This window comes from Brachyhypopomus gauderio, chromosome 10, assembly GCF_052324685.1.
Source record: "Brachyhypopomus gauderio isolate BG-103 chromosome 10, BGAUD_0.2, whole genome shotgun sequence".
Classification (NCBI taxonomy): domain Eukaryota; kingdom Metazoa; phylum Chordata; class Actinopteri; order Gymnotiformes; family Hypopomidae; genus Brachyhypopomus; species Brachyhypopomus gauderio.
Window position 1 is genome coordinate 6302807 of NC_135220.1, and position 27708 is coordinate 6330514.

The window sequence follows — 27708 nt, forward strand, 5'->3', positions numbered from 1 at the left end:
GTCCATTTTACACCCCGCCCGGTAAAAATTTACGTTCGCCAACCCCCCATTTGATTGGTTGTGCTGCAGCTCATGCACACACACACGTACAGAGTGTGGAAAAGCAGAGGACTGGTCTGCGTCAGAAGGACGGAAATGAAATTAATGGGGCGCACTTTATAAATATTAATATGCGTTTTAAAATTTAGATTTGGGGTAAAAAAAATGAAGTCTTTGCAAGTAAACAGGTTCAAGTCCAATTCAAGTCCCAAGTTATTGGTGTAAAAGTCCAAGTCAAGTCTAAGTCTCTGAATATTTTTTCAAGTCAAGTCAAAAGTCTTAATATTAATGACTCGAGTCTGACTCGAGTCCAAGTCATGTGACTCGAGTCCCCACCTCTGCTATATGCAAGAGGACGTGCTGATGCTCCTACCTGAGGCTCACCATCTACACCAAAGAGACTGTGACTACTTGGCCGGGGAACAAGGACCTTAAACATTATCTGTAGAACCATCCTGCGCACCACGGACTTGTGCTAACGGGCCGCCCAATGGAGGATGGGTTCCCTTTTGAGTCTTGGTCCTCCCAAGGTTTCTTCCTAATCCCCACCCCCATAGGGAGTTTTTCCTTGCCACTGTCGCCTTGGCTTGCTCATTAGGGACCCATACGATTGTAAAGCTGCTTTGTGACATGTACTGTGAAAGCTATATAAATAAATTTGACTTTGACTATACAACAAAAATAACTTCTATGTTTAATTTACAGTAGAACTATAATCCACATACTTCTTTGAATGGTGTATTTTTAGGCACACTGAAACAGCATATATAATTTACTATAGCTATAAATTATTATACATCTAAGCATTCCTGCTTTTAACCTAGTAATGGTGATTATGTGTATAATTTTATGCAATGTATGATTTTTTAAAAATAGTTTGTCACTTGTACTACATCCCTATCCCACTAGTGGGCAGTATTTGACAGTGAGTTGTGTTGAGACCAGAGTGAGACCGTATGTACTCTCAGAGGGCCTAAAAATATTCTTAAAACATAAATATATATAAAATAATTTATCCAAATTTATTTTATCTACTTACAGTTTGGCAATCGACATCTAAACAATGACAAAAATATAAGGAAATACATTATTCAACCGTGTCTATTCAATCTGTGTTGGAAGGTGAGGGGTTAAGTGGAAGCCTGTGAGCCTGTGTCTCCCCCTATCAGGACTGTGATGCCCGCTGTTCGTTTACAGACAGCAAAATTGACCAATCATGTCTTCCCTCTTAGTGGGCGGGCTTAACTGTATGATAATTTCCGCCCGCTGTTGAAACGCAGCTGTCGTTAGCGTACCACCGCTAGCTAGTTTCAATTCATTCCTTTGATGTATATATATAATATATACGGTCTCTGGTATGAACCCTTTGGGTACAAGCCAGGCGGCATCAGGTTATTGTAGCAGTCTGGCTGATTTGGTGTTTTGGTTAGAAAAACTGGAAATTGTGATATCACGTGCTACTCAACTTTGGAATGTTTGGTTTAGAATGTTTGGTTGGGAAGGTGGAATGTTTGGATTCAGTTTTGATGCTGAAAAGCTCAGAACAAGTCGAAAGACATTTTGCTCTGTGAATTACAATACATACAAATCTAACAAATCTTTCTATTTCTTCTATATCTTTCTGTCTTTCTATTCTTTCTATTTTTCAGGTGGAGAATGAGTTTTTTCCCCAGGAGAACCGACCAGCCTAGGCCTAGGCAGGAACAGAACCACTTCATATACACACCAGGTTTTACCACTCATGGTGAGAAAAATACATTTTCATATATACTGTACATAATTTTATACTTCTATGTAAGACAGTATATTAATTCTTATGAGTATGGATTTCCATAGGCTTATTCATAATAATTAAAAGTTAAATATGTATACACATTTATATAGTAGGTTTCTAAGGTTCAGAAAAATAACCTGTATATTTATTCTACAGATGACTGTCAAGCTCTTTATTTCATGTGTACAGGATAATATAATTAATGGAGCATGGGTTATTTCTTTGATTTCTTTGACTCAGCACAATTTTCATAAATCCCACCATGTTAACATTGTCCATGTGGCCATGGAAAAAGCAAATAAAAATAAACATTTTTAAAAAGAAACAGATTTCTAACATGACCTCACAAATTCTTAAGCATTCTCCCCACATTCTAATGACATCACATGGCACCATAGCCCTTGTTATAATCACTTGTTCATTGGGAAACACTTACAAGGCATTTGAGCCTCACTGGGAGGCGTGCTGGGTTTCACTTTACCTGCTGTGGGATTTTCAGGTGTGCCCTACAACCCCCAAGCGACAGTGATCCACACGGATCCCTGTGGACCAGCACCCTTCCCTCACAGAAGTACGGCGGGACCCTCAGATGTCGGCTATGTTAACATGCCTGTAGAAGGACCACTCCTCACTGGTACTGTGTAACACTGAAGATTACATGCGTATTCAACAAACCAAATAACCATGCATGATGAAGTATTTATTACATTTGTTTGTAAGGTCTGGCAGAGGTGCAGAACCATCAGCTTTCTGCACATGACCTGACCAGTAAAACATCAGTTTTATCAGAAAATATGACATCACATATTCTTCAACATTGTAATGAATTCACATGGCACTGTAGCCCTTCTTATAAACCTGATGATCTTAACAGTACATGCTCATGCTTCCTCTGTGCCCTGCGTTGGTGTTTTGCATTTAGGCCCTGACATGGAGAGGCAGAGACACCTTGCTCAGCCCCATGTTCAAGGCAAGGTTCTGAGGCAGATGGATCCAGTCTACCTCCAGCCTGCTGGTGGGTTCTTCATCGATAACTGTCTTCTTTCATATAGACATTGATAAGATATTTTTACTAGGCACGCGGACTGTTTTTACAAACATTTGTGAATGGGTCACTCTCAGGAGCTCAGTGAATTCCAGCGTGGAACTGTGACAGTATGCCACCTGTGCAATAAATCCAGTCGTGAAATTTCCTCGCTCCTAAAATTCGACAGTCAGCTGTATTATAAGGAAATGGAAGTGTTTGCGATTAACAGCAACTCAGCCACTTGCTTGAATCATATTTCAGTGGCACTTTCAGATAAAGAAACATATGCAACGTAATACTAAGGCACTGAGAAATGTTATGGTGAGGTCATTTCTGCTAATGGCCTTATTCGCCCATGCAGGTGAAGTTGGCTCCAGCAGGTGTCCCCCACTGCCTGTGCTCACTTCACGCACGACAGTCACCTCGTCAGGACTGATGAGGCCTTCTCCACCCACCTTCACAAGGTTGCCTCCACTCCCCAAACCTGCTGGCCGAGAGCCTCTCCGTGCCTTCAGGCCTGCCAAAGGTGAGCTCACTCTTTTGCTCTCCTGGAAATGGCATCCAAACCGTTTGTTGCAGCAACAAAAAAAGTAAAAAAAAAATATTTAAAAAGAAAAAACTGCTTTGAAAACCCTATAGGGGAGACCGGGTATGGTTGTAACATGGGGAGAGTTGTAACACCATCAGTTCACTCATCTGCTAGGCGGTTGTGTTTAGTATAAGGTGATAATGCTTCGAATCATTGTTATACCAGCATAGTATAATACTAATAATACATGTATATGGATTACAGATGTCATTTATCACTATTTTAGTACACCCCCAAACAATCTAAACAAAACATTGTCATGCTGCTTTGCTAGCTTCTGATACCTCATCTGGACTGCTGCTAAAGCATATATCTATTAATCTTTGTAATCTATATAACATGGCTTCTTTAAGTATTGGGTATCACCTGGCCAGCGTCAAGCAGCAGCAGTCTGTGTGATCTAAGGAGTTTGTGCTTTGTACCTACTTCTGTTGGCAAGGGCAATGTGAGCTTACAAGCAAGACTAGATTTGAAAGTTTTATTGCAGTCAGTTGATTGTGCCAGCACCCCACTCCCCAGGCCTGCGCTGTTCCGATCCAGAGCTTTCCAGAGCTCTCCCATAGCCACTTTTGCTCCTCACTGCCATCTGCAGATTTGATTATGAATAAAAGTTTTCTTAAATGTTATTCAAATTGCTCCTATTCATTAGCACATTTCGTTTATCCACTTAATGCTACTCTTGATATACATTTGAGCCATGCCAAAATATCGATTATCATAATCTATTATTGTTATTTAAAATGCAGTATGATCTGCAGGTCTTAATTTCATATGCTGGTCTGAAGATTGAACGTGTCCTCTACAGTTCTGCCTGTGTTTCATGTCCAGGTTCAGTGGAGCCTCCCCAGCTCCACTCTCCAGGGTGGAAGAGAGAGAGAGTGGGGAGACTTCACCGGAGCGGCAGACATCTTCAACCCTTGCTTCCAGACATATTCGAAGCAGCTAACCCCAGTGATGCTGGCAGAGGTGACTTATTGATGTTGGCTTTACTTTATATGTCATTGAAATACCTGTACAAAATGTAGAATTTATAATGTTGCGTAATTTGTTTTGTGTTAAAATATTGCTAAATACGATATTTGGGAACAAGGAGATCAGTTAGTCAGAAACTTCACTCAGGTGTCAAGTGAACGGAGCTAAACTCATGATCATGGATGCCCTTTCCCATGCAGGTTTGCCCAAATCCAGCCGCTTGCTGTCTGGGAACCCCCCCGGGTCTTTCCTACTGCCCTCCTACCCTCTGGCCACTCTTCCGGGAGTGCAGCTCACTCCCACTCTGCATCGTAGACGACACAAGCGAGACACGAGCCCTCGGCGCAGAGACCCGGGCCCGTGGAGGGACAGTACTGGTGAGCGCATGGCTACGTTGCTAAGAACGTGCTAGGCACACACAGTGAGGCATGGCCGGTTATTTGGGTGCCCGGTTAAGTTAAGTTCGTCTTGCACTAAGCTTGTCTTGCACTTGTTCCCACGTCAGTGGTAAAGTGATGAGCAGACCTAATTTTGTGGTGTCATACATACTACATGAATTTTATTTTAACCAAAAAATGTGCATATACTTGGATCATTTATAGTCACCACTTGTCAAATGTACAAAATACTCATACTGATGCTCTTCATCTGACATGATTTCACTCAGTAATGGAACAGTGTCTAGCAGAGGCGACATGTGCTAGCCATTAGCAGAGCTAGGCGGTACTGTAGTTTGGCGCTTCAGTATCTACCAGTATCAGAATTAAAATAATTTTGAATTGTGCCGAAATAATTAAATTGAATCAAATTGTATTTAAATGTAAGACTTCATGATGCAATAAACTAAAAGAATCACAACTAAGCTAAACTAAAACTGGGTCACACATTTACTGAAGCTCTGATAAATGTCTTCCTGCTTCTGGGCTCACGGATGCCCTGCTTTCAGTTCCTTAGTACTAATTCATTGTGCTGCCATTACATGAATTGTAGCAAGATGCATATGAGATGTTGCCGTTCTCGGTCCATCTTGCTTGAATCATATTTCAGTGGCACTTTCAGATAAAGAAACATATGCAACGTAGTACTAAGGCACTGAGAAATGTTATGGTGAGGTAATTTCTGCTAATGGCCTTATTCGCCCATGCAGGTGAAGTTGGCTCCAGCAGGTGTCCCCCACTGCCTGTGCTCGCTTCACGCACGACAGTCACCTCGTCAGGACTGATGAGGCCTTCTCCGCCCACATTCACAAGGTTGCCTCCACTCCCCAAACCTTCTGGCCGAGAGCCTCTCCGTGCCTTCAGGCCTGCCAAAGGTGAGCTCACTCTTTTGCTCTCCTGGAAATTGCATCCAAAATCATTTGCTGCACCAACAACAACAAAAAAAGTTAAAAAAGTATTAAAAGAGTAAAAACTGCTTTGAAAGCCCTATACTACAAACAAAAAGCCCCTGCTGATCCTCTTGTACATTGCTATGCCTGCACCCATGGACATGTTTTTCTGCACCATGAAGAAACCACTATGAAACCAGAAGTTATATTTGGGATTTTTGATGGAGTACGTGTTAATATGTATTGTGCTTTTCAGGATCTCAAGTGCAAAGCACCAGGGCAGTCCCTGCTGACGACATGTGTGAAGGAGTAGTTGGCAGAGGTTGGAATTGCTTTGCTGTTAACACTGCATTACACAACAATGTTTTATATCTAGTTCTCCATGTTGAATAATGTTTTGCAGTCAGTTTTCAAGCTGATTTGAACCAAAGTTGAGCTGGTAGCCCTAAAAGTCCTAGTCAGTTTGTTTGGGTTCTGGTATTCCTCTCTAGATGAACTCAAACCAGGAACTCCCAGGGAGGATCCCCATGAGCATCAGATTTTACAGCCCTTCTACAAACCAGACCTCGCTCTCGCTCAGAGCTTCAGACTGCTTAGCTCTGATGACTGGTAAGTCACACCTGCAAAATTCTGAAGCATTTGGCTAGGGCAGGTTAAACAGCAAGTCATTTATGGTGTTCTGCATATATGGTATGTATGCATGTATTTAGTGAAGTTTTTTCCTCTTTGTCCCTTTTCTTGTAGCATTTTTTACTTTCAGTAGCCGATGGTTACAGTGTGTGTCTATGTCCAATATCTTCATACAGGGAGAAGAAAATTGAAGGATTGATGTCAATCCGTAGATTGGCTCGGTATCACGCTGATGTGCTTGGCAGCAGGCTTCATGATGTCTGCATTGTTCTTATTCAAGAGGTAAGCCACTATATTTGCTGACTGTGTATCTGTAAATTCAGATGGCATATCTAACTGTAATTAGTGATTAAGGTATTTAGGCCTACATAACACATTGCAGTGGTGGATTATACTTATTAAGATGGCGGTGGCAGTGTTGGATGTGGCTGAAACGAGCTGGAACGTCGTCTTTCCTGCAGGTGCTGCACCTGCGCTCTGCAGTGTCCCGCATGGCGGTGGTGTCCTTGAGGGAGTTGTACTCCAGCCTGCAGAAAGGGATGGACCAGGAAGTGGAGGCTACAGCTAAGGTCCTCCTCCACAAAGCAGCGGAGGCCAATGGCTTCATCAGGCAGGACGTGGACACAGCTCTGGACAGCATGGTGCAGAACTGCACCCCCATTCGGAGCATGAACGCCCTTCTTGCTGGAGGACTCTGGTCAGTTAGCATGCAGTGAGCTTTAAACTGTGGCTTTCAGATAGCAACAACAGTCACAAGAAGCTAACACAACACTGATTATGGCTGCTGTTTTTACTTCTCCATTGTTCTTTCAAAATATTGCCACGACCTATATCAATATTTTTAGTTATTTATCCTCTTAAATATTTTTTTTTATTGAGTTCCATCTCCGCTCTGCTGATCCAAACTGCCCTTCACACCACTTAAAGAATAGGCTAGTTAGCTAGCTCACAGAGGACATACAAACATTTTCTGTTTAAAAAATACATATATACACTAACTGTTGCAAACTAAGCCATTGAATAGAATATGATCATTTGATTGTGCACGTAGATCATACATAAGGGCATTAAGTTTCTTTATAGAAGCAAAAAGTTGTACTGTATACATTGATTGGATGGATTAATAGTTATTACCTTCTTTTTTTGAATGCCCTAATTTTTTTCCTTCTGTTTTCCTCAAAAGTCATCTGAATGCTGCAGTAAGAAAGTGTACTGCTCGGCACTTGGCTACTTTGGTAGAGAAGATTGGTGCAGAGCGAATTATTCCTGCAGTCTCCAAGTTGGCACAGGACTCTTCCCAAGAAACCAGGTTAGTATTGTGATCAGAACGAGAATTCTACAAAGCTTATTCAATTTCCCAGATAGTAATAGATGCTGTGAGTCATGGATCCCTCACTCTCGGTTCTCTCCTGTTTTGGGGTCTGTTCCTCGTCTCAGGCGCTTGGGCCGGCGTATGCTGCTGTTCCTGTCCTCCCACCATGACTTTGATAAGATGGTGGAAAAGTACATCCCTGCCAAAGACCTGGCAACCATCAGGGACACTGTCCACACTCTGAAATCCAAGGTGGCGATTCATGTTTGGATACATGATGAGGATTTTTTATCCCTTTCAGCAACTATGCCCCATGTTTACTCACTAAACAAAGCTTATTCACAAAACTTCTAGGTGAAACAGACTGCAATAAAAAAACATCTAAACTGTCATGGTAGACATATATTGTAAACAAATAATAAAGTACAGGACAGTGCGTGACACCACACATTGTATTTACAGTAGGACATGCACAGTGGTTGAGCATGGTTCAAAATGAACCGGTTTGAAACCTTTGGGATAGAATCAAAGTATGAAGCAACATGTGGACTTCAATATCATCACTCCATGTTTTGTGGTGATTCGTACGTGTGTATTCCCAGAAGAGGACAAAGGTGTCTAGGATTCCAAGATATAAGATGCGTCAGCCTCGTCTGGAGCAGCAAGAAGCTCCAGCCGCACAGACGGATCGGCAGAACACGCAGCGAATGAAGCGCAGCCTTAGGCACACGGTGAAGGACGTGAGCCCAGACGACGCGGCACCTCTGAAAGGTAACGGCTGACCTCGGCAAACGCTCCCCTCCTGTTTCCTGAGAACTTTACCTTACCGCTTACCTATGAACCTCCTTCTCATCAGACCTGCAGCTGAACAGTAATGTTCCAGCCCAGACTAAGACCGATGTCCTCATGGATGATTTGCCCACGAGCCCCAGCAATGCACGCACCCCCAGAAGTCCCGTCAAAAGTTTGATTCCCCCGCTTCATCCCAGCCCCCCCACGGCTGTCCCTACTAAACACTTACTGCCACGACGCAGACGAGCTCCCAGTCTGATCAGAGCACGCCCGTCCCTTTCAAACAGTTCTGGTGAGTGTTGCCTGCTCTTCAGCTTCTACATGTGTGATCACTGCGCTTGCACGTAAATTGCTTTGCTGTTAACACTGCATTACACAACAATGTTTTAAATCTAGTTCTCCATGTTGAATAATGTTTTGCAGTTACAAGGATGTAACTTTTTTTGTTTCATGTAGTGAGCTTCACTTCACGTTACACTGCGGGACGTCTTCTGGGCACAGGAGGATTCGGCTCAGTGTATGCAGGAGTCCGCAAGGCTGATGGAAAACAGGTGAGCATCAGCACACAATACAAGAATGATTGTGGGACCTAATTTCTATTTTAGATTGTGATTTCCCTAGAGATCCTTTGTTATTCACATGGCAATCAAGTGGTCAAGTCTAATGTACCTTGACCTTTTTCCACTTTTTGAACACAAAGATCCTGATTATACAATGTGATAAGCTTGGTAATCTGTGGATGAGTATTTATCAGACTCCAGATTTATGAGTTACCCGAGAAGCTGTGGCTACCATCTGAAAGCCCTTAGATATGTTAAATATACTGTCTGTTTTGTGTAAATAACTTCACTTCCTGTGTTTTTTATGTGACCAGATCGCCATTAAATTTGTGCCAAAGTATCACGCAGAAAGGTTCATCACTGTTGTAAGTCCAATACCTTTACTTATGTAATATTGCAACAATGTTTGGAACTTTTTAGATGGGTAAAACTGTAAAGGGACTATAAACGCAAAGCTGTTAATTTTCCATTCAGTGACTCACAACACGAATGGAAAACAGTTCACATTTTAGATTCAGGTTTCATCTAATGATTGGTACCAATCCAGATCCCTTTCATGTTAACCTGCTAACCATAATTCCACTATAAAACTTCAAACCCATACTAACCAAGTCTTCCTTAATTTTAGCCCGGCAATACTCGCCGTCTCCCCTTAGAGGTGGCTTTAATGGAGATGGTGTGCAAGCCACCTCGTTGTGAGCATATTGTGGAGCTCCTAGAATGGTTTGAGTGCCACAAGTGCTTCATCTTGATTCTGGAGCGACCCGTCCCCTGCATAGACCTGTTTGACTTCTTGAACTTGCACCAACGCCAACTGCCTGAGCCACTGGCACGACGGATCATGCGTCAGGTGGTTCAGGCTGTCCTTCACTGCCATGACCGTGGAGTTCTGCATAGAGACATCAAGGGAAAGAACCTTCTGGTGAACCTGGACACCCTTGACGTCAAGTTGATCGACTTTGGCTGTGGCGATCTGCTTAAGACCGGACCCTACAGGCACTTTAGAGGTTATTCACCATAGGAATGAAATGTGCACCTCAAGTTAAAAAATGCGATCAAATTAGAGACTATTATAAACATTTTATTTTGTTATTGATGATTCTCTCTCGTTGTCTCAGGCACCATGGTATACAGCCCACCTGAATGGCAGGTTGACAGGACGTATGAGGGCCGTCAAGCCACCATCTGGAGTCTGGGTGTGCTCCTCTACAGTATTATCTGTGGACATCTGCCCTTTGAGAAGGTGGAGGACATTGTTGAGGCACACCTGTGCTTCAGTGGAAACCCATCCAGAGGTGAAAAGGCAGAAGCATCTTCAAGATAACTAGAAAGTCTAAATTGCAAAATGATCATTTATGTAATTATTTAATCTGGTAATGTAATACACAACCACAGATTGATAAAATGGACTAATGAAGAATGGAGAATTGGCAATACAACATTTTGTAACCGTCTTAAAATGATAAAAAGTTTTGTTCAGTCTTTTTTGTTAGTGATGGAGGTTTCTGTACAGTTCTGTCATTTATAAACTTTGAATAAGCCATTAGAACAGTCAGATCAGAAGTTTCAGATGGTAATTGATTTTCTTTCTCAACTAATCCCGTTGCTACACACACAGACTGCCGCCATCTGATAACATGGTGTCTTCAAAAGGACCCTGCAAAACGTCCTGTGCTCGAGGATGTTCTTGCACATGAGTGGTTTTTAGAAGGACTTCAGAACTAACTCAGGTTAGACAAGGAGTATAAATGGAACATGTTTGCATACATGATGAGGATTTTTTATCCCATTCAGCCACTATGCCCCATGTTTACTCACTAAACAAAGCTTATTCACAAAACCTTTAGGTGAAACAGACTGCAAAAAAAAACCATCTAAACTGTGATGGTAGACATATATTGTAAAAAAATATTAAAGTACAGGGCAGTGCGTGGCACCATACATTGTATTTACAGTAGGGCATGCACAGTGTAGTCCCAGACCCAGTAGTTAAAGGACAGAGCATGGTTCAAAATGAACCGGCTTGAAACCTTTGGGATAGAACCAAAGTATGAAGCAACATGTGGACTTCAATATCATCACTCCATGATGTTGATGTGGCTTTAGGATCTGGGTGAGATGCCTCAGGATACACAGCTCGAGGCAGGCGCTCCATCCCAGCTGTGGAGTCATGCGTACCTCCTCCTCAGTTTGCCAGCAGGTGAATATTTAAAATCAAACAACAACAAAAATCAAAACAACAACAAAAAAGTGCATCCTGATTGGAACTGCTTTGATGTTTGCAATTTTGATGGTTTTGATGTTGGTTTTGATTTGATTGCAGCCTTGTTCATTTTGTGTTTCAACACTATAACCCAATCCTTGTGTTTTCTCTCTTGTGTGTGTTCAGCAAAGACAGCAGCAGAGCACACATCCTTAGCATTGCAGACAAGACGGAGTACGTCAAGCAGCTCAAGGCCCTGCTGGGTTCAAAAGACTTCAGGGAGCGCATCAAGTGCATTGATCAGCTGGTGGTCGACTGCGAAGACAACCCATATATGGTCGTGGGCAACATGTTCCCGGTAACTCATTTGAACTGAATTGATTTTTAATGTTTTCAGCAGCTTTCAGAAGTGATCTGTATAGGGGATCATACGTTGGAGAACATTAAATGCTGGCACATTTTAAATGCTGGCACATCACACTGCTCAGATGTGCCAGCACTGCTCAGAGACAACCTGGCCCAAGTGGTCTAGATCTTAGTCCCAGCTATAGTGGACAATCACCTCAACTCCAAGAATAACGCCATCTACATGGCAACAATAGGTGCCATTCAAGCTCTCGTCAATAACCTTGGTGGGTTCATTTCTCTCTTCACAAAACATCTTGAAGAACACATGCCACTGGGCTTTAGAAAAACAACAACAACAATGATTGTGTTCTGTTTTACCTTTGGGGAAAAGGTTCACACAAATCGGTAAAAGAATGTTCCTGCTCTTTGGCTAGATGTTTGTGGTGCAGATCAAATGGAAATTTCCTTTCATATTAAGGCACAGTCCAATATAAAGAGAAAAAAAAAGACTGACAGGAGATCTTGCGTTATCTGACAGCAGATTGTTAAATAATGGAGTTTACAGTGGATGTGCTTAGGCTCTTTTGTTCTGCCTAATATGCACTCAAATAATTATGCATATGTGTTCCAAATGACCATTTGCAAACAGAGCTTTGTTCTCCTATCAGATACTGTTCATATATATTTAGTTAAAGTGTAACATTTTATGTGAATAATTAGTTGTTTTGATAAAGCAGGACACGTTTCTAAAAAGAATGACCATACTGTAAATATTGCTGAACTTGACCAACACTGTCCTTGATCTATCTTTTTTCAGATAACACTACTTCTTCAACTGTTTTGCACAAAGGCTCGATTTCTCAGTGGAAAAGCTAAAGTGGATCTTGTTGATAAAGTTGCAGGTAAGTATACAATATACAGTGTCTAATCTTTTGTGGTTGTGTATACAGAAATATTCTACAAATTCAAATACATTTATCAAAAAACAATTATTTCAGAAAGTCATTCCACTGATATGCTAAGAGATGCCAGAGATAAAAAAAAAGATAAAAGATTTACCAGAAATACTATAATTCCTATATTTATTAATAATATTTATAATATTGATAATAATCATTCCAGAGAGTTACCATAGTTACCAAATACTGTCACTTTAATTGAATTAAATCTTTCTAGGTTAAGAAAATGCTTCTGCAATAACCCAGTACTTTCCAGGGTTGATTTATTTATCTTGTTCTTTTTATAGAGCTGGTTAGGGAACTCTACCCCTGCAAGCCACAACTGGTTGAGCAGAAGGTGCTTCCTCTGCTCTGGTACCTCCTGGGGACCTCCAGCAACAGTGGTACAGTCCACGGGAGGGGTGGAAGCGTAAGGGGGGCCACTGTCCACCTATGCCAAGCCGCAAGAGCCTAAACGAGTTTGTGAAGAACCTCTCGATCAACTGAGAGCTGCCAGCCAGACCTCCAGACCAAAATAAACCCCAACATGGTTTCTACTTGAAGATGGAGATGTTTGTGCATTTCTTATTGTGCCTGCACTTTAAATGAAAGAGAGAGGAAGAAAGTCAAATTAGCAGAAAGCTAAATCATTCAACTCAGAAGTCCTTTTAAATAAGGAGCACAGATTTTAGCGAATCACATCAGGTTTAACATGCCTAGGAGCTCTGCTCTTTTTGCACTTTGAAATACTAACACTTATCATGATAACTGTTGTCATGGTGACTATAGATATATATTGTTCTATGATTGTTATTTTCTGTTGACATATCTATCATATATATGACCTCAGTGACCCCTTGTCTCATGCCGCTGTTTGCGTTCCGGCATTGTTTGATTTACAAATTAAGCACTGTATAGCTAATAAGTGTAATGGCAGATTTTGCAGACCGGCCTCAGGGAGGACTTCAGCACAACACTAAGTGCTTGTGGGTTATATTGAACATTTGTTCTTGCTTTTTGTGTTTGTTTTTGGGACTTTTGTGAGGGAAATTAAATGACAGTAATATTAGCTAAAGCATTTAAATCAACTCCAAACACTCAAATAATAAGAGAGATTTCCCACATCCTGTGTGTGTGCCCGCTAATGACACTATATGCAAGAGGACGTGCTGATGCTCCTACCTGAGGCTCACCATCTACACCAAAGAGACTGTGACTACTTGGCCGGGGAACAAGGACCTTAAACATTATCTGTAGAACCATCCTGCGCACCACGGACTTGTGCTAACGGGCCGCCCAATGGAGGATGGGTTCCCTTTTGAGTCTTGGTCCTCCCAAGGTTTCTTCCTAATCCCCACCACCATAGGGAGTTTTTCCTTGCCACTGTCGCCTTGGCTTGCTCATTAGGGACCCATACGATTGTAAAGCTGCTTTGTGACATGTACTGTGAAAGCTATATAAATAAATTTGACTTTGACTATACAACAAAAATAACTTCTATGTTTAATTTACAGTAGAACTATAATCCACATACTTCTTTGAATGGTGTATTTTTAGGCACACTGAAACAGCATATATAATTTACTATAGCTATAAATTATTATACATCTAAGCATTCCTGCTTTTAACCTAGTAATGGTGATTATGTGTATAATTTTATGCAATGTATGATTTTTTAAAAATAGTTTGTCACTTGTACTACATCCCTATCCCACTAGTGGGCAGTATTTGACAGTGAGTTGTGTTGAGACCAGAGTGAGACCGTATGTACTCTCAGAGGGCCTAAAAATATTCTTAAAACACAAATATATATAAAATAATTTATCCAAATTTATTTTATCTACTTACAGTTTGGCAATCGACATCTAAACAATGACAAAAATATAAGGAAATACATTATTCAACCGTGTCTATTCAATCTGTGTTGGAAGGTGAGGGGTTAAGTGGAAGCCTGTGAGCCTGTGTCTCCCCCTATCAGGACTGTGATGCCCGCTGTTCGTTTACAGACAGCAAAATTGACCAATCATGTCTTCCCTCTTAGTGGGCGGGCTTAACTGTATGATAATTTCCGCCCGCTGTTGAAACGCAGCTGTCGTTAGCGTACCACCGCTAGCTAGTTTCAATTCATTCCTTTGATGTATATATATAATATATACGGTCTCTGGTATGAACCCTTTGGGTACAAGCCAGGCGGCATCAGGTTATTGTAGCAGTCTGGCTGATTTGGTGTTTTGGTTAGAAAAACTGGAAATTGTGATATCACGTGCTACTCAACTTTGGAATGTTTGGTTTAGAATGTTTGGTTGGGAAGGTGGAATGTTTGGATTCAGTTTTGATGCTGAAAAGCTCAGAACAAGTCGAAAGACATTTTGCTCTGTGAATTACAATACATACAAATCTAACAAATCTTTCTATTTCTTCTATATCTTTCTGTCTTTCTATTCTTTCTATTTTTCAGGTGGAGAATGAGTTTTTTCCCCAGGAGAACCGACCAGCCTAGGCCTAGGCAGGAACAGAACCACTTCATATACACACCAGGTTTTACCACTCATGGTGAGAAAAATACATTTTCATATATACTGTACATAATTTTATACTTCTATGTAAGACAGTATATTAATTCTTATGAGTATGGATTTCCATAGGCTTATTCATAATAATTAAAAGTTAAATATGTATACACATTTATATAGTAGGTTTCTAAGGTTCAGAAAAATAACCTGTATATTTATTCTACAGATGACTGTCAAGCTCTTTATTTCATGTGTACAGGATAATATAATTAATGGAGCATGGGTTATTTCTTTGATTTCTTTGACTCAGCACAATTTTCACAAATCCCACCATGTTAACATTGTCCATGTGGCCATGGAAAAAGCAAATAAAAATAAACATTTTTAAAAAGAAACAGATTTCTAACATGACCTCACAAATTCTTAAGCATTCTCCCCACATTCTAATGACATCACATGGCACCATAGCCCTTGTTATAATCACTTGTTCATTGGGAAACACTTACAAGGCATTTGAGCCTCACTGGGAGGCGTGCTGGGTTTCACTTTACCTGCTGTGGGATTTTCAGGTGTGCCCTACAACCCCCAAGCGACAGTGATCCACACGGATCCCTGTGGACCAGCACCCTTCCCTCACGGAAGTACGGCGGGACCCTCAGATGTCGGCTATGTTAACATGCCTGTAGAAGGACCACTCCTCACTGGTACTGTGTAACACTGAAGATTACATGCGTATTCAACAAACCAAATAACCATGCATGATGAAGTATTTATTACATTTGTTTGTAAGGTCTGGCAGAGGTGCAGAACCATCAGCTTTCTGCACATGACCTGACCAGTAAAACATCAGTTTTATCAGAAAATATGACATCACATATTCTTCAACATTGTAATGAATTCACATGGCACTGTAGCCCTTCTTATAAACCTGATGATCTTAACAGTACATGCTCATGCTTCCTCTGTGCCCTGCGTTGGTGTTTTGCATTTAGGCCCTGACATGGAGAGGCAGAGACACCTTGCTCAGCCCCATGTTCAAGGCAAGGTTCTGAGGCAGATGGATCCAGTCTACCTCCAGCCTGCTGGTGGGTTCTTCATCGATAACTGTCTTCTTTCATATAGACATTGATAAGATATTTTTACTAGGCACGCGGACTGTTTTTACAAACATTTGTGAATGGGTCACTCTCAGGAGCTCAGTGAATTCCAGCGTGGAACTGTGACAGTATGCCACCTGTGCAGTAAATCCAGTCGTGAAATTTCCTCGCTCCTAAAATTCGACAGTCAGCTGTATTATAAGGAAATGGAAGTGTTTGCGATTAACAGCAACTCAGCCACTTGCTTGAATCATATTTCAGTGGCACTTTCAGATAAAGAAACATATGCAACGTAGTACTAAGGCACTGAGAAATGTTATGGTGAGGTCATTTCTGCTAATGGCCTTATTCGCCCATGCAGGTGAAGTTGGCTCCAGCAGGTGTCCCCCACTGCCTGTGCTCACTTCACGCACGACAGTCACCTCGTCAGGACTGATGAGGCCTTCTCCACCCACCTTCACAAGGTTGCCTCCACTCCCCAAACCTGCTGGCCGAGAGCCTCTCCGTGCCTTCAGGCCTGCCAAAGGTGAGCTCACTCTTTTGCTCTCCTGGAAATGGCATCCAAACCATTTGTTGCAGCAACAAAAAAAGTAAAAAAAAAATATTTAAAAAGTAAAAACTGCTTTGAAAACCCTATAGGGGAGACCGGGTATAGTTGTAACATGGGGAGAGTTGTAACACCATCAGTTCACTCATCTGCTAGGCGGTTGTGTTTAGTATAAGGTGATAATGCTTCGAATCATTGTTATACCAGCATAGTATAATACTGATAATACATGTATATGGATTACAGATGTCATTTATCACTATTTTAGTACACCCCCAAACAATCTAAACAAAACATTGTCATGCTGCTTTGCTGGCTTCTGATACCTCATCTGGACTGCTGCTAAAGCGTATATCTATTCATCTTTGTAATCTATATAACATGGCTTCTTTAAGTATTGGGTATCACCTGGCCAGCGTCAAGCAGCAGCAGTCTGTGTGATATAAGGAGTTTGTGCTTTGTACCTACTTCTGTTGGCAAGGGCAATGTGAGCTTACAAGCAAGACTAGATTTGAAAGTTTTATTGCAGTCAGTTGATTGTGCCAGCACCCCACTCCCCAGGCCTGCGCTGTTCCGATCCAGAGCTTTCCAGAGCTCTCCCATAGCCACTTTTGCTCCTCACTGCCATCTGCAGATTTGATTATGAATAAAAGTTTTCTTAAATGTTATTCAAATTGCTCCTATTCATTAGCACATTTCATTTATCCACTTAATGCTACTCTTGATATACATTTGAGCCATGCCAAAATATCGATTATTATAATCTACTATTGTTATTTAAAATGCAGTATGATCTGCAGGTCTTAATTTCATATGCTGGTCTGAAGATTGAACGTGTCCTCTACAGTTCTGCCTGTGTTTCATGTCCAGGTTCAGTGGAGCCTCCCCAGCTCCACTCTCCAGGGTGGAAGAGAGAGAGAGTGGGGAGACTTCACCGGAGCGGCAGACATCTTCAACCCTTGCTTCCAGACATATTCGAAGCAGCTAACCCCAGTGATGCTGGCAGAGGTGACTTATTGATGTTGGCTTTACTTTATGTCATTGAAATACCTGTACAAAATGTAGAATTTATAATGTTGCGTAATTTGTTTTGTGTTAAAATATTGCTAAATACGATATTTGGGAACAAGGAGATCAGTTAGTCAGAAACTTCACTCAGGTGTCAAGTGAACGGAGCTAAACTCATGATCATGGATGCCCTTTCCCATGCAGGTTTGCCCAAATCCAGCCGCTTGCTGTCTGGGAACCCCCCCGGGTCTTTCCTACTGCCCTCCTACCCTCTGGCCACTCTTCCGGGAGTGCAGCTCACTCCCACTCTGCATCGTAGACGACACAAGCGAGACACGAGCCCTCTGCGCAGAGACCCGGGTCCGTGGAGGGACAGTACTGGTGAGCGCATGGCTACGTTGCTAAGAACGTGCTAGGCACACACAGTGAGGCATGGCCGGTTATTTGGGTGCCCGGTTAAGTTAAGTTCGTCTTGCACTAAGCTTGTCTTGCACTTGTTCCCACGTCAGTGGTAAAGTGATGAGCAGACCTAATTTTGTGGTGTCATACATACTACATGAATTTTATTTTAACCAAAAAATGTGCATATACTTGGATCATTTATAGTCACCACTTGTCAAATGTACAAAATACTCATACTGATGCTCTTCATCTGACATGATTTCACTCAGTAATGGAACAGTGTCTAGCAGAGGCGACATGTGCTAGCCATTAGCAGAGCTAGGCGGTACTGTAGTTTGGCGCTTCAGTATCTACCAGTATCAGAATTAAAATAATTTTGAATTGTGCCGAAATAATTAAATTGAATCAAATTGTATTTAAATGTAAGACTTCATGATGCAATAAACTAAAAGAATCACAACTAAGCTAAACTAAAACTGGGTCACACATTTACTGAAGCTCTGATAAATGTCTTCCTGCTTCTGGGCTCACGGATGCCCTGCTTTCAGTTCTTCAGTACTAATTCATTGTGCTGCCATTACATGAATTGTAGCAAGATGCATATGAGATGTTGCCGTTCTCGGTCCATCTTGCTTGAATCATATTTCAGTGGCACTTTCAGATAAAGAAACATATGCAACGTAGTACTAAGGCACTGAGAAATGTTATGGTGAGGTAATTTCTGCTAATGGCCTTATTCGCCCATGCAGGTGAAGTTGGCTCCAGCAGGTGTCCCCCACTGCCTGTGCTCGCTTCACGCACGACAGTCACCTCGTCAGGACTGATGAGGCCTTCTCCGCCCACATTCACAAGGTTGCCTCCACTCCCCAAACCTTCTGGCCGAGAGCCTCTCCGTGCCTTCAGGCCTGCCAAAGGTGAGCTCACTCTTTTGCTCTCCTGGAAATTGCATCCAAAATCATTTGCTGCACCAACAACAACAACAACAACAAAAAAGTAAAAAAAGTATTAAAAGAGTAAAAACTGCTTTGAAAGCCCTATACTACAAACAAAAAGCCCCTGCTGATCCTCTTGTACATTGCTATGCCTGCACCCATGGACATGTTTTTCTGCACCATGAAGAAACCACTATGAAACCAGAAGTTATATTTGGGATTTTTGATGGAGTACGTGTTAATATGTATTGTGCTTTTCAGGATCTCAAGTGCAAAGCACCAGGGCAGTCCCTGCTGACGACATGTGTGAAGGAGTAGTTGGCAGAGGTTGGAATTGCTTTGCTGTTAACACTGCATTACACAACAATGTTTTATATCTAGTTCTCCATGTTGAATAATGTTTTGCAGTCAGTTTTCAAGCTGATTTGAACCAAAGTTGAGCTGGTAGCCCTAAAAGTCCTAGTCAGTTTGTTTGGGTTCTGGTATTCCTCTCTAGATGAACTCAAACCAGGAACTCCCAGGAAGGATCCCCATGAGCATCAGATTTTACAGCCCTTCTACAAACCAGACCTCGCTCTCGCTCAGAGCTTCAGACTGCTTAGCTCTGATGACTGGTAAGTCACACCTGCAAAATTCTGAAGCATATGGCTAGGGCAGGTTAAACAGCAAGTCATTTATGGTGTTCTGCATATATGGTATGTATGCATGTATTTAGTGAAGTTTTTTCCTCTTTGTCCCTTTTCTTGTAGCATTTTTTACTTTCAGTAGCCGATGGTTACAGTGTGTGTCTATGTCCAATATCTTCATACAGGGAGAAGAAAATTGAAGGATTGATGTCAATCCGTAGATTGGCTCGGTATCACGCTGATGTGCTTGGCAGCAGGCTTCATGATGTCTGCATTGTTCTTATTCAAGAGGTAAGCCACTATATTTGCTGACTGTGTATCTGTCTTCTGAATTCTAAAATTGGCAGCCATCAGCATGTACACATTACAGGTGATGTTGCTGACAAACTCAAGTCAGAGTTAGCATAGTACTGTGAAATTCCTTTTTTATAAAAACATTTCTCATTTAATTGAAATTCAGATGGCATATCTAACTGTAATTAGTGATTAATGTATTTAGGCCTACATAACACATTGCAGTGGTGGATTATACTTATTAAGATGGCGGTGGCAGTGTTGGATGTGGCTGAAATGAGCTGGAACGTCGTCTTTCCTGCAGGTGCTGCACCTGCGCTCTGCAGTGTCCCGCATGGCGGTGGTGTCCTTGAGGGAGTTGTACTCCAGCCTGCAGAAAGGGATGGACCAGGAAGTGGAGGCTACAGCTAAGGTCCTCCTCCACAAAGCAGCGGAGTCCAATGGCTTCATCAGGCAGGACGTGGACACAGCTCTGGACAGCATGGTGCAGAACTGCACCCCCATTCGGAGCATGAACGCCCTTCTTGCTGGAGGACTCTGGTCAGTTAGCATGCAGTGAGCTTTAAACTGTGGCTTTCAGATAGCAACAACAGTAACAAGAAGCTAACACAACACTGATTATGGCTGCTGTTTTTACTTCTCCATTGTTCTTTCAAAATATTGCCACGACCTATATCAATATTTTTAGTTATTTATCCTCTTAAATATTTTTTTTTATTGAGTTCCATCTCCGCTCTGCTGATCCAAACTGCCCTTCACACCACTTAAAGAATAGGCTAGTTAGCTAGCTCACAGAGGACATACAAACATTTTCTGTTTAAAAAATACATATATACACTAACTGTTGCAAACTAAGCCATTGAATAGAATATGATCATTTGATTGTGCACGTAGATCATACATAAGGGTATTAAGTTTCTTTATAGAAGCAAAAAGTTGTACTGTATACATTGATTGGATGGATTAATAGTTATTACCTTCTTTTTTTGAATGCCCTAATTTTTTTCCTTCTGTTTTCCTCAAAAGTCATCTGAATGCTGCAGTAAGAAAGTGTACTGCTCGGCACTTGGCTACTTTGGTAGAGAAGATTGGTGCAGAGCGAATTATTCCTGCAGTCTCCAAGTTGGCACAGGACTCTTCCCAAGAAACCAGGTTAGTATTGTGATCAGAACGAGAATTCTACAAAGCTTATTCAATTTCCCAGATAGTAATAGATGCTGTGAGTCATGGATCCCTCACTCTCGGTTCTCTCCTGTTTTGGGGTCTGTTCCTTGTCTCAGGCGCTTGGGCCGGCGTATGCTGCTGTTCCTGTCCTCCCACCACGACTTTGATAAGATGGTGGAAAAGTACATCCCTGCCAAAGACCTGGCAACCATCAGGGACACTGTCCTCACTCTGAAATCCAAGGTGGCGATTCATGTTTGGATACATGATGAGGATTTTTTATCCCTTTCAGCAACTATGCCCCATGTTTACTCACTAAACAAAGCTTATTCACAAAACTTCTAGGTGAAACAGACTGCAATAAAAAAACATCTAAACTGTCATGGTAGACATATATTGTAAACAAATAATAAAGTACAGGACAGTGCGTGACACCACACATTGTATTTACAGTAGGACATGCACAGTGGTTGAGCATGGTTCAAAATGAACCGGTTTGAAACCTTTGGGATAGAATCAAAGTATGAAGCAACATGTGGACTTCAATATCATCACTCCATGTTTTGTGGTGATTCGTACGTGTGTATTCCCAGAAGAGGACAAAGGTGTCTAGGATTCCAAGATATAAGATGCGTCAGCCTCGTCTGGAGCAGCAAGAAGCTCCAGCCGCACAGACGGATCGGCAGAACACGCAGCGAATGAAGCGCAGCCTTAGGCACACGGTGAAGGACGTGAGCCCAGACGACGCGGCACCTCTGAAAGGTAACGGCTGACCTCGGCAAACGCTCCCCTCCTGTTTCCTGAGAACTTTACCTTACCGCTTACCTATGAACCTCCTTCTCATCAGACCTGCAGCTGAACAGTAATGTTCCAGCCCAGACTAAGACCGATGTCCTCATGGATGATTTGCCCACGAGCCCCAGCAATGCACGCACCCCCAGAAGTCCCAGCCCCCCCACGGCTGTCCCTACTAAACACTTACTGCCACGACGCAGACGAGCTCCCAGTCTGATCAGAGCACGCCCGTCCCTTTCAAACAGTTCTGGTGAGTGTTGCCTGCTCTTCAGCTTCTTCATGTGTGATCACTGCGCTTGCACGTAAATTGCTTTGCTGTTAACACTGCATTACACAACAATGTTTTAAATCTAGTTCTCCATGTTGAATAATGTTTTGCAGTTACAAGGATGTAACTTTTTTTGTTTCATGTAGTGAGCTTCACTTCACGTTACACTGCGGGACGTCTTCTGGGCACAGGAGGATTCGGCTCAGTGTATGCAGGAGTCCGCAAGGCTGATGGAAAACAGGTGAGCATCAGCACACAATACAAGAATGATTGTGGGACCTAATTTCTATTTTAGATTGTGATTAGAACTTTGAGCTATGAGTTTTCCCTAGAGATCATTTGTTATTCACATGGCAATCAAGTGGTCAAGTCTAATGTACCTTGACCTTTTTCCACTTTTTGAACACAAAGATCCTGATTATACAATGTGATAAGCTTGGCAATCTGTGGATGAGTATTTATCAGACTCCAGATTTATGAGTTACCCGAGAAGCTGTGGCTACCATCTGAAAGCCCTTAGATATGTTAAATATACTGTCTGTTTTGTGTAAACAACTTCACTTCCTGTGTTCTTTATGTGACCAGATCGCCATTAAATTTGTGCCAAAGTATCACGCAGAAAGGTTCATCACTGTTGTAAGTCCAATACCTTTACTTATGTAATATTGCAACAATGTTTGGAACTTTTTAGATGGGTAAAACTGTAAAGGGACTATAAACGCAAAGCTGTTAATTTTCCATTCAGTGACTCCTCACAACACGAATGGAAAACAGTTCACATTTTAGATTCAGGTTTCATCTAATGATTGGTACCAATCCAGATCCCTTTCATGTTAACCTGCTAACCATAATTCCACTATAAATCTTCAAACCCATACTAACCAAGTCTTCCTTAATTTTAGCCCGGCAATACTCGCCGTCTCCCCTTAGAGGTGGCTTTAATGGAGATGGTGTGCAAGCCACCTCGTTGTGAGCATATTGTGGAGCTCCTAGAATGGTTTGAGTGCCACAAGTGCTTCATCTTGATTCTGGAGCGACCCGTCCCCTGCATAGACCTGTTTGACTTCTTGAACTTGCACCAACGCCAACTGCCTGAGCCACTGGCACGACGGATCATGCGTCAGGTGGTTCAGGCTGTCCTTCACTGCCATGACCGTGGAGTTCTGCATAGAGACATCAAGGGAAAGAACCTTCTGGTGAACCTGGACACCCTTGACGTCAAGTTGATCGACTTTGGCTGTGGCGATCTGCTTAAGACCGGACCCTACAGGCACTTTAGAGGTTATTCACCATAGGAATGAAATGTGCACCTCAAGTTAAAAAATGGGATCAAATTAGAGACTATTATAAACATTTTATTTTGTTATTGATGATTCTCTCTCGTTGTCTCAGGCACCATGGTATACAGCCCACCTGAATGGCAGATTGACAGGACGTATGAGGGCCGTCAAGCCACCATCTGGAGTCTGGGTGTGCTCCTCTACAGTATTATCTGTGGACATCTGCCCTTTGAGAAGGTGGAGGACATTGTTGAGGCACACCTGTGCTTCAGTGGAAACCCATCCAGAGGTGAAAAGGCAGAAGCATCTTCAAGATAACTAGAAAGTCTAAATTGCAAAATGATCATTTATGTAATTATTTAATCTGGTAATGTAATACACAACCACAGATTGATAAAATGGACTAATGAAGAATGGAGAATTGGCAATACAACATTTTGTAACCGTCTTAAAATGATAAAAAGTTTTGTTCAGTCTTTTTTGTTAGTGATGGAGGTTTCTGTACAGTTCTGTCATTTATAAACTTTGAATAAGCCATTAGAACAGTCAGATCAGAAGTTTCAGATGGTAATTGATTTTCTTTCTCAACTAATCCCGTTGCTACACACACAGACTGCCGCCATCTGATAACATGGTGTCTTCAAAAGGACCCTGCAAAACGTCCTGTGCTCGAGGATGTTCTTGCACATGAGTGGTTTTTAGAAGGACTTCAGAACTAACTCAGGTTAGACAAGGAGTATAAATGGAACATGTTTGCATACATGATGAGGATTTTTTATCCCATTCAGCCACTATGCCCCATGTTTACTCACTAAACAAAGCTTATTCACAAAACCTTTAGGTGAAACAGACTGCAAAAAAAAACCATCTAAACTGTGATGGTAGACATATATTGTAAAAAAATATTAAAGTACAGGGCAGTGCGTGGCACCATACATTGTATTTACAGTAGGGCATGCACAGTGTAGTCCCAGACCCAGTAGTTAAAGGACAGAGCATGGTTCAAAATGAACCGGCTTGAAACCTTTGGGATAGAACCAAAGTATGAAGCAACATGTGGACTTCAATATCATCACTCCATGATGTTGATGTGGCTTTAGGATCTGGGTGAGATGCCTCAGGATACACAGCTCGAGGCAGGCGCTCCATCCCAGCTGTGGAGTCATGCGTACCTCCTCCTCAGTTTGCCAGCAGGTGAATATTTAAAATCAAACAACAACAAAAATCAAAACAACAACAAAAAAGTGCATCCTGATTGGAACTGCTTTGATGTTTGCAATTTTGATGGTTTTGATGTTGGTTTAATTTGATTGCAGCCTTGTTCATTTTGTGTTTCAACACTATAACCCAATCCTTGTGTTTTCTCTCTTGTGTGTGTTCAGCAAAGACAGCAGCAGAGCACACATCCTTAGCATTGCAGACAAGACGGAGTACGTCAAGCAGCTCAAGGCCCTGCTGGGTTCAAAAGACTTCAGGGAGCGCATCAAGTGCATTGATCAGCTGGTGGTCGACTGCGAAGACAACCCATATATGGTCGTGGGCAACATGTTCCCGGTAACTCATTTGAACTGAATTGATTTTTAATGTTTTCAGCAGCTTTCAGAAGTGATCTGTATAGGGGGTCATACGTTGGAGAACATTAAATGCTGGCACATTTTAAATGCTGGCACATCACACTGCTCAGATGTGCCAGCACTGCTCAGAGACAACCTGGCCCAAGTGGTCTAGATCTTAGTCCCAGCTATAGTGGACAATCACCTCAACTCCAAGAATAACGCCATCTACATGGCAACAATAGGTGCCATTCAAGCTCTCATCAATAACCTTGGTGGGTTCATTTCTCTCTTCACAAAACATCTTGAAGAACACATGCCACTAGGCTTTAGAAAAACAACAACAACAATGATTGTGTTCTGTTTTACCTTTGGGGAAAAGGTTCACACAAATCGGTAAAAGAATGTTCCTGCTCTTTGGCTAGATGTTTGTGGTGCAGATCAAATGGAAATTTCCTTTCATATTAAGGCACAGTCCAATATAAAGAGAAAAAAAAAGACTGACAGGAGATCTTGCGTTATCTGACAGCAGATTGTTAAATAATGGAGTTTACAGTGGATGTGCTTAGGCTCTTTTGTTCTGCCTAATATGCACTCAAATAATTATGCATATGTGTTCCAAATGACCATTTGCAAACAGAGCTTTGTTCTCCTATCAGATACTGTTCATATATATTTAGTTAAAGTGTAACATTTTATGTGAATAATTAGTTGTTTTGATAAAGCAGGACAAGTTTCTAAAAAGAATTACCATACTGTAAATATTGCTGAACTTGACCAACACTGTCCTTGATCTATCTTTTTTCAGATAACACTACTTCTTCAACTGTTTTGCACAAAGGCTCGATTTCTCAGTGGAAAAGCTAAAGTGGATCTTGTTGATAAAGTTGCAGGTAAGTATACAATATACAGTGTCTAATCTTTTGTGGTTGTGTATACAGAAATATTCTACAAATTCAAATACATTTATCAAAAAACAATTATTTCAGAAAGTCATTCCACTGATATGCTAAGAGATGCCAGAGATAAAAAAAAAGATAAAAGATTTACCAGAAATACTATAATTCCTATATTTATTAATAATATTTATAATATTGATAATAATCATTCCAGAGAGTTACCATAGTTACCAAATACTGTCACTTTAATTGAATTAAATCTTTCTAGGTTAAGAAAATGCTTCTGCAATAACCCAGTACTTTCCAGGGTTGATTTATTTATCTTGTTCTTTTTATAGAGCTGGTTAGGGAACTCTACCCCTGCAAGCCACAACTGGTTGAGCAGAAGGTGCTTCCTCTGCTCTGGTACCTCCTGGGGACCTCCAGCAACAGTGGTACAGTCCACGGGAGGGGTGGAAGCGTAAGGGGGGCCACTGTCCACCTATGCCAAGCCGCAAGAGCCTAAACGAGTTTGTGAAGAACCTCTCGATCAACTGAGAGCTGCCAGCCAGACCTCCAGACCAAAATAAACCCCAACATGGTTTCTACTTGAAGATGGAGATGTTTGTGCATTTCTTATTGTGCCTGCACTTTAAATGAAAGAGAGAGGAAGAAAGTCAAATTAGCAGAAAGCTAAATCATTCAACTCAGAAGTCCTTTTAAATAAGGAGCACAGATTTTAGCGAATCACATCAGGTTTAACATGCCTAGGAGCTCTGCTCTTTTTGCACTTTGAAATACTAACACTTATCATGATAACTGTTGTCATGGTGACTATAGATATATATTGTTCTATGATTGTTATTTTCTGTTGACATATCTATCATATATATGACCTCAGTGACCCCTTGTCTCATGCCGCTGTTTGCGTTCCGGCATTGTTTGATTTACAAATTAAGCACTGTATAGCTAATAAGTGTAATGGCAGATTTTGCAGACCGGCCTCAGGGAGGACTTCAGCACAACACTAAGTGCTTGTGGGTTATATTGAACATTTGTTCTTGCTTTTTGTGTTTGTTTTTGGGACTTTTGTGAGGGAAATTAAATGACAGTAATATTAGCTAAAGCATTTAAATCAACTCCAAACACTCAAATAATAAGAGAGATTTCCCACATCCTGTGTGTGTGCCCGCTAATGACACTATATGCAAGAGGACGTGCTGATGCTCCTACCTGAGGCTCACCATCTACACCAAAGAGACTGTGACTACTTGGCCGGGGAACAAGGACCTTAAACATTATCTGTAGAACCATCCTGCGCACCACGGACTTGTGCTAACGGGCCGCCCAATGGAGGATGGGTTCCCTTTTGAGTCTTGGTCCTCCCAAGGTTTCTTCCTAATCCCCACCACCATAGGGAGTTTTTCCTTGCCACTGTCGCCTTGGCTTGCTCATTAGGGACCCATACGATTGTAAAGCTGCTTTGTGACATGTACTGTGAAAGCTATATAAATAAATTTGACTTTGACTATACAACAAAAATAACTTCTATGTTTAATTTACAGTAGAACTATAATCCACATACTTCTTTGAATGGTGTATTTTTAGGCACACTGAAACAGCATATATAATTTACTATAGCTATAAATTATTATACATCTAAGCATTCCTGCTTTTAACCTAGTAATGGTGATTATGTGTATAATTTTATGCAATGTATGATTTTTTAAAAATAGTTTGTCACTTGTACTACATCCCTATCCCACTAGTGGGCAGTATTTGACAGTGAGTTGTGTTGAGACCAGAGTGAGACCGTATGTACTCTCAGAGGGCCTAAAAA

At 41.6% G+C, this 27708-nt stretch overlaps 2 protein-coding genes across 4 annotated transcripts; both read left to right on the top strand.

Annotated features, from left to right (window-relative positions):
* Window positions 1-1313: 1313 nt before the first annotated feature.
* Window positions 1314-13635, top strand: LOC143525293 (uncharacterized). 2 transcript variants are annotated; one of them, XM_077019022.1, is made up of 24 exons: window positions 1314-1783; window positions 2313-2447; window positions 2736-2828; window positions 3202-3366; window positions 4258-4395; window positions 4602-4778; window positions 5549-5713; window positions 5985-6050; window positions 6220-6337; window positions 6535-6640; window positions 6820-7055; window positions 7542-7667; window positions 7796-7922; window positions 8273-8441; window positions 8527-8754; window positions 8919-9013; window positions 9337-9387; window positions 9651-10029; window positions 10141-10317; window positions 10641-10752; window positions 11129-11222; window positions 11412-11583; window positions 12391-12475; window positions 12820-13635. In XM_077019022.1, exons 1-20 carry the CDS (start codon window positions 1696-1698, stop codon window positions 10745-10747), a joined length of 2946 nt encoding a protein of 981 aa, XP_076875137.1. In that variant the 5' UTR covers window positions 1314-1695; the 3' UTR covers window positions 10748-10752; window positions 11129-11222; window positions 11412-11583; window positions 12391-12475; window positions 12820-13635. The 2 variants fall into 2 exon arrangements, with proteins under 2 accessions (XP_076875137.1, XP_076875138.1); XM_077019023.1 differs by lacking the exon at window positions 1314-1783 and having other exon boundaries at window positions 2329-2632.
* Window positions 13636-14594: 959 nt separating this feature from the next.
* On the top strand, window positions 14595-27043 carry LOC143525294 (uncharacterized). 2 transcript variants are annotated; one of them, XM_077019025.1, is made up of 24 exons: window positions 14595-15064; window positions 15594-15728; window positions 16017-16109; window positions 16483-16647; window positions 17539-17676; window positions 17881-18057; window positions 18828-18992; window positions 19272-19337; window positions 19507-19624; window positions 19822-19927; window positions 20235-20470; window positions 20957-21082; window positions 21211-21337; window positions 21688-21856; window positions 21942-22139; window positions 22304-22398; window positions 22743-22793; window positions 23060-23438; window positions 23550-23726; window positions 24050-24161; window positions 24538-24631; window positions 24820-24991; window positions 25799-25883; window positions 26228-27043. In XM_077019025.1, the coding sequence occupies exons 1-20, from the start codon at window positions 14977-14979 to the stop codon at window positions 24154-24156; spliced, it is 2916 nt and encodes a 971-aa protein (XP_076875140.1). In that variant the 5' UTR covers window positions 14595-14976; the 3' UTR covers window positions 24157-24161; window positions 24538-24631; window positions 24820-24991; window positions 25799-25883; window positions 26228-27043. The 2 variants fall into 2 exon arrangements, with proteins under 2 accessions (XP_076875140.1, XP_076875141.1); XM_077019026.1 differs by lacking the exon at window positions 14595-15064 and having other exon boundaries at window positions 15599-15913.
* The last annotated feature ends 665 nt before the right edge of the window (window positions 27044-27708 follow it).

Coding starts and splice junctions, on each gene's coding strand:
- LOC143525293 (XM_077019022.1), top strand. CDS start 1,696: ATGAGTTTTTTCCCCAGGAGAACCGACCAGCCTAGGCCTAGGCAGGAA. Junction 2,829..3,201: donor AGTCTACCTCCAGCCTGCTG/GTGGGTTCTTCA, acceptor TCGCCCATGCAG/GTGAAGTTGGCTCCAGCAGG. Junction 8,442..8,526: donor CGACGCGGCACCTCTGAAAG/GTAACGGCTGAC, acceptor CCTTCTCATCAG/ACCTGCAGCTGAACAGTAAT.
- LOC143525294 (XM_077019025.1), top strand. CDS start 14,977: ATGAGTTTTTTCCCCAGGAGAACCGACCAGCCTAGGCCTAGGCAGGAA. Junction 21,857..21,941: donor CGACGCGGCACCTCTGAAAG/GTAACGGCTGAC, acceptor CCTTCTCATCAG/ACCTGCAGCTGAACAGTAAT. Junction 22,140..22,303: donor GTCCCTTTCAAACAGTTCTG/GTGAGTGTTGCC, acceptor TGTTTCATGTAG/TGAGCTTCACTTCACGTTAC.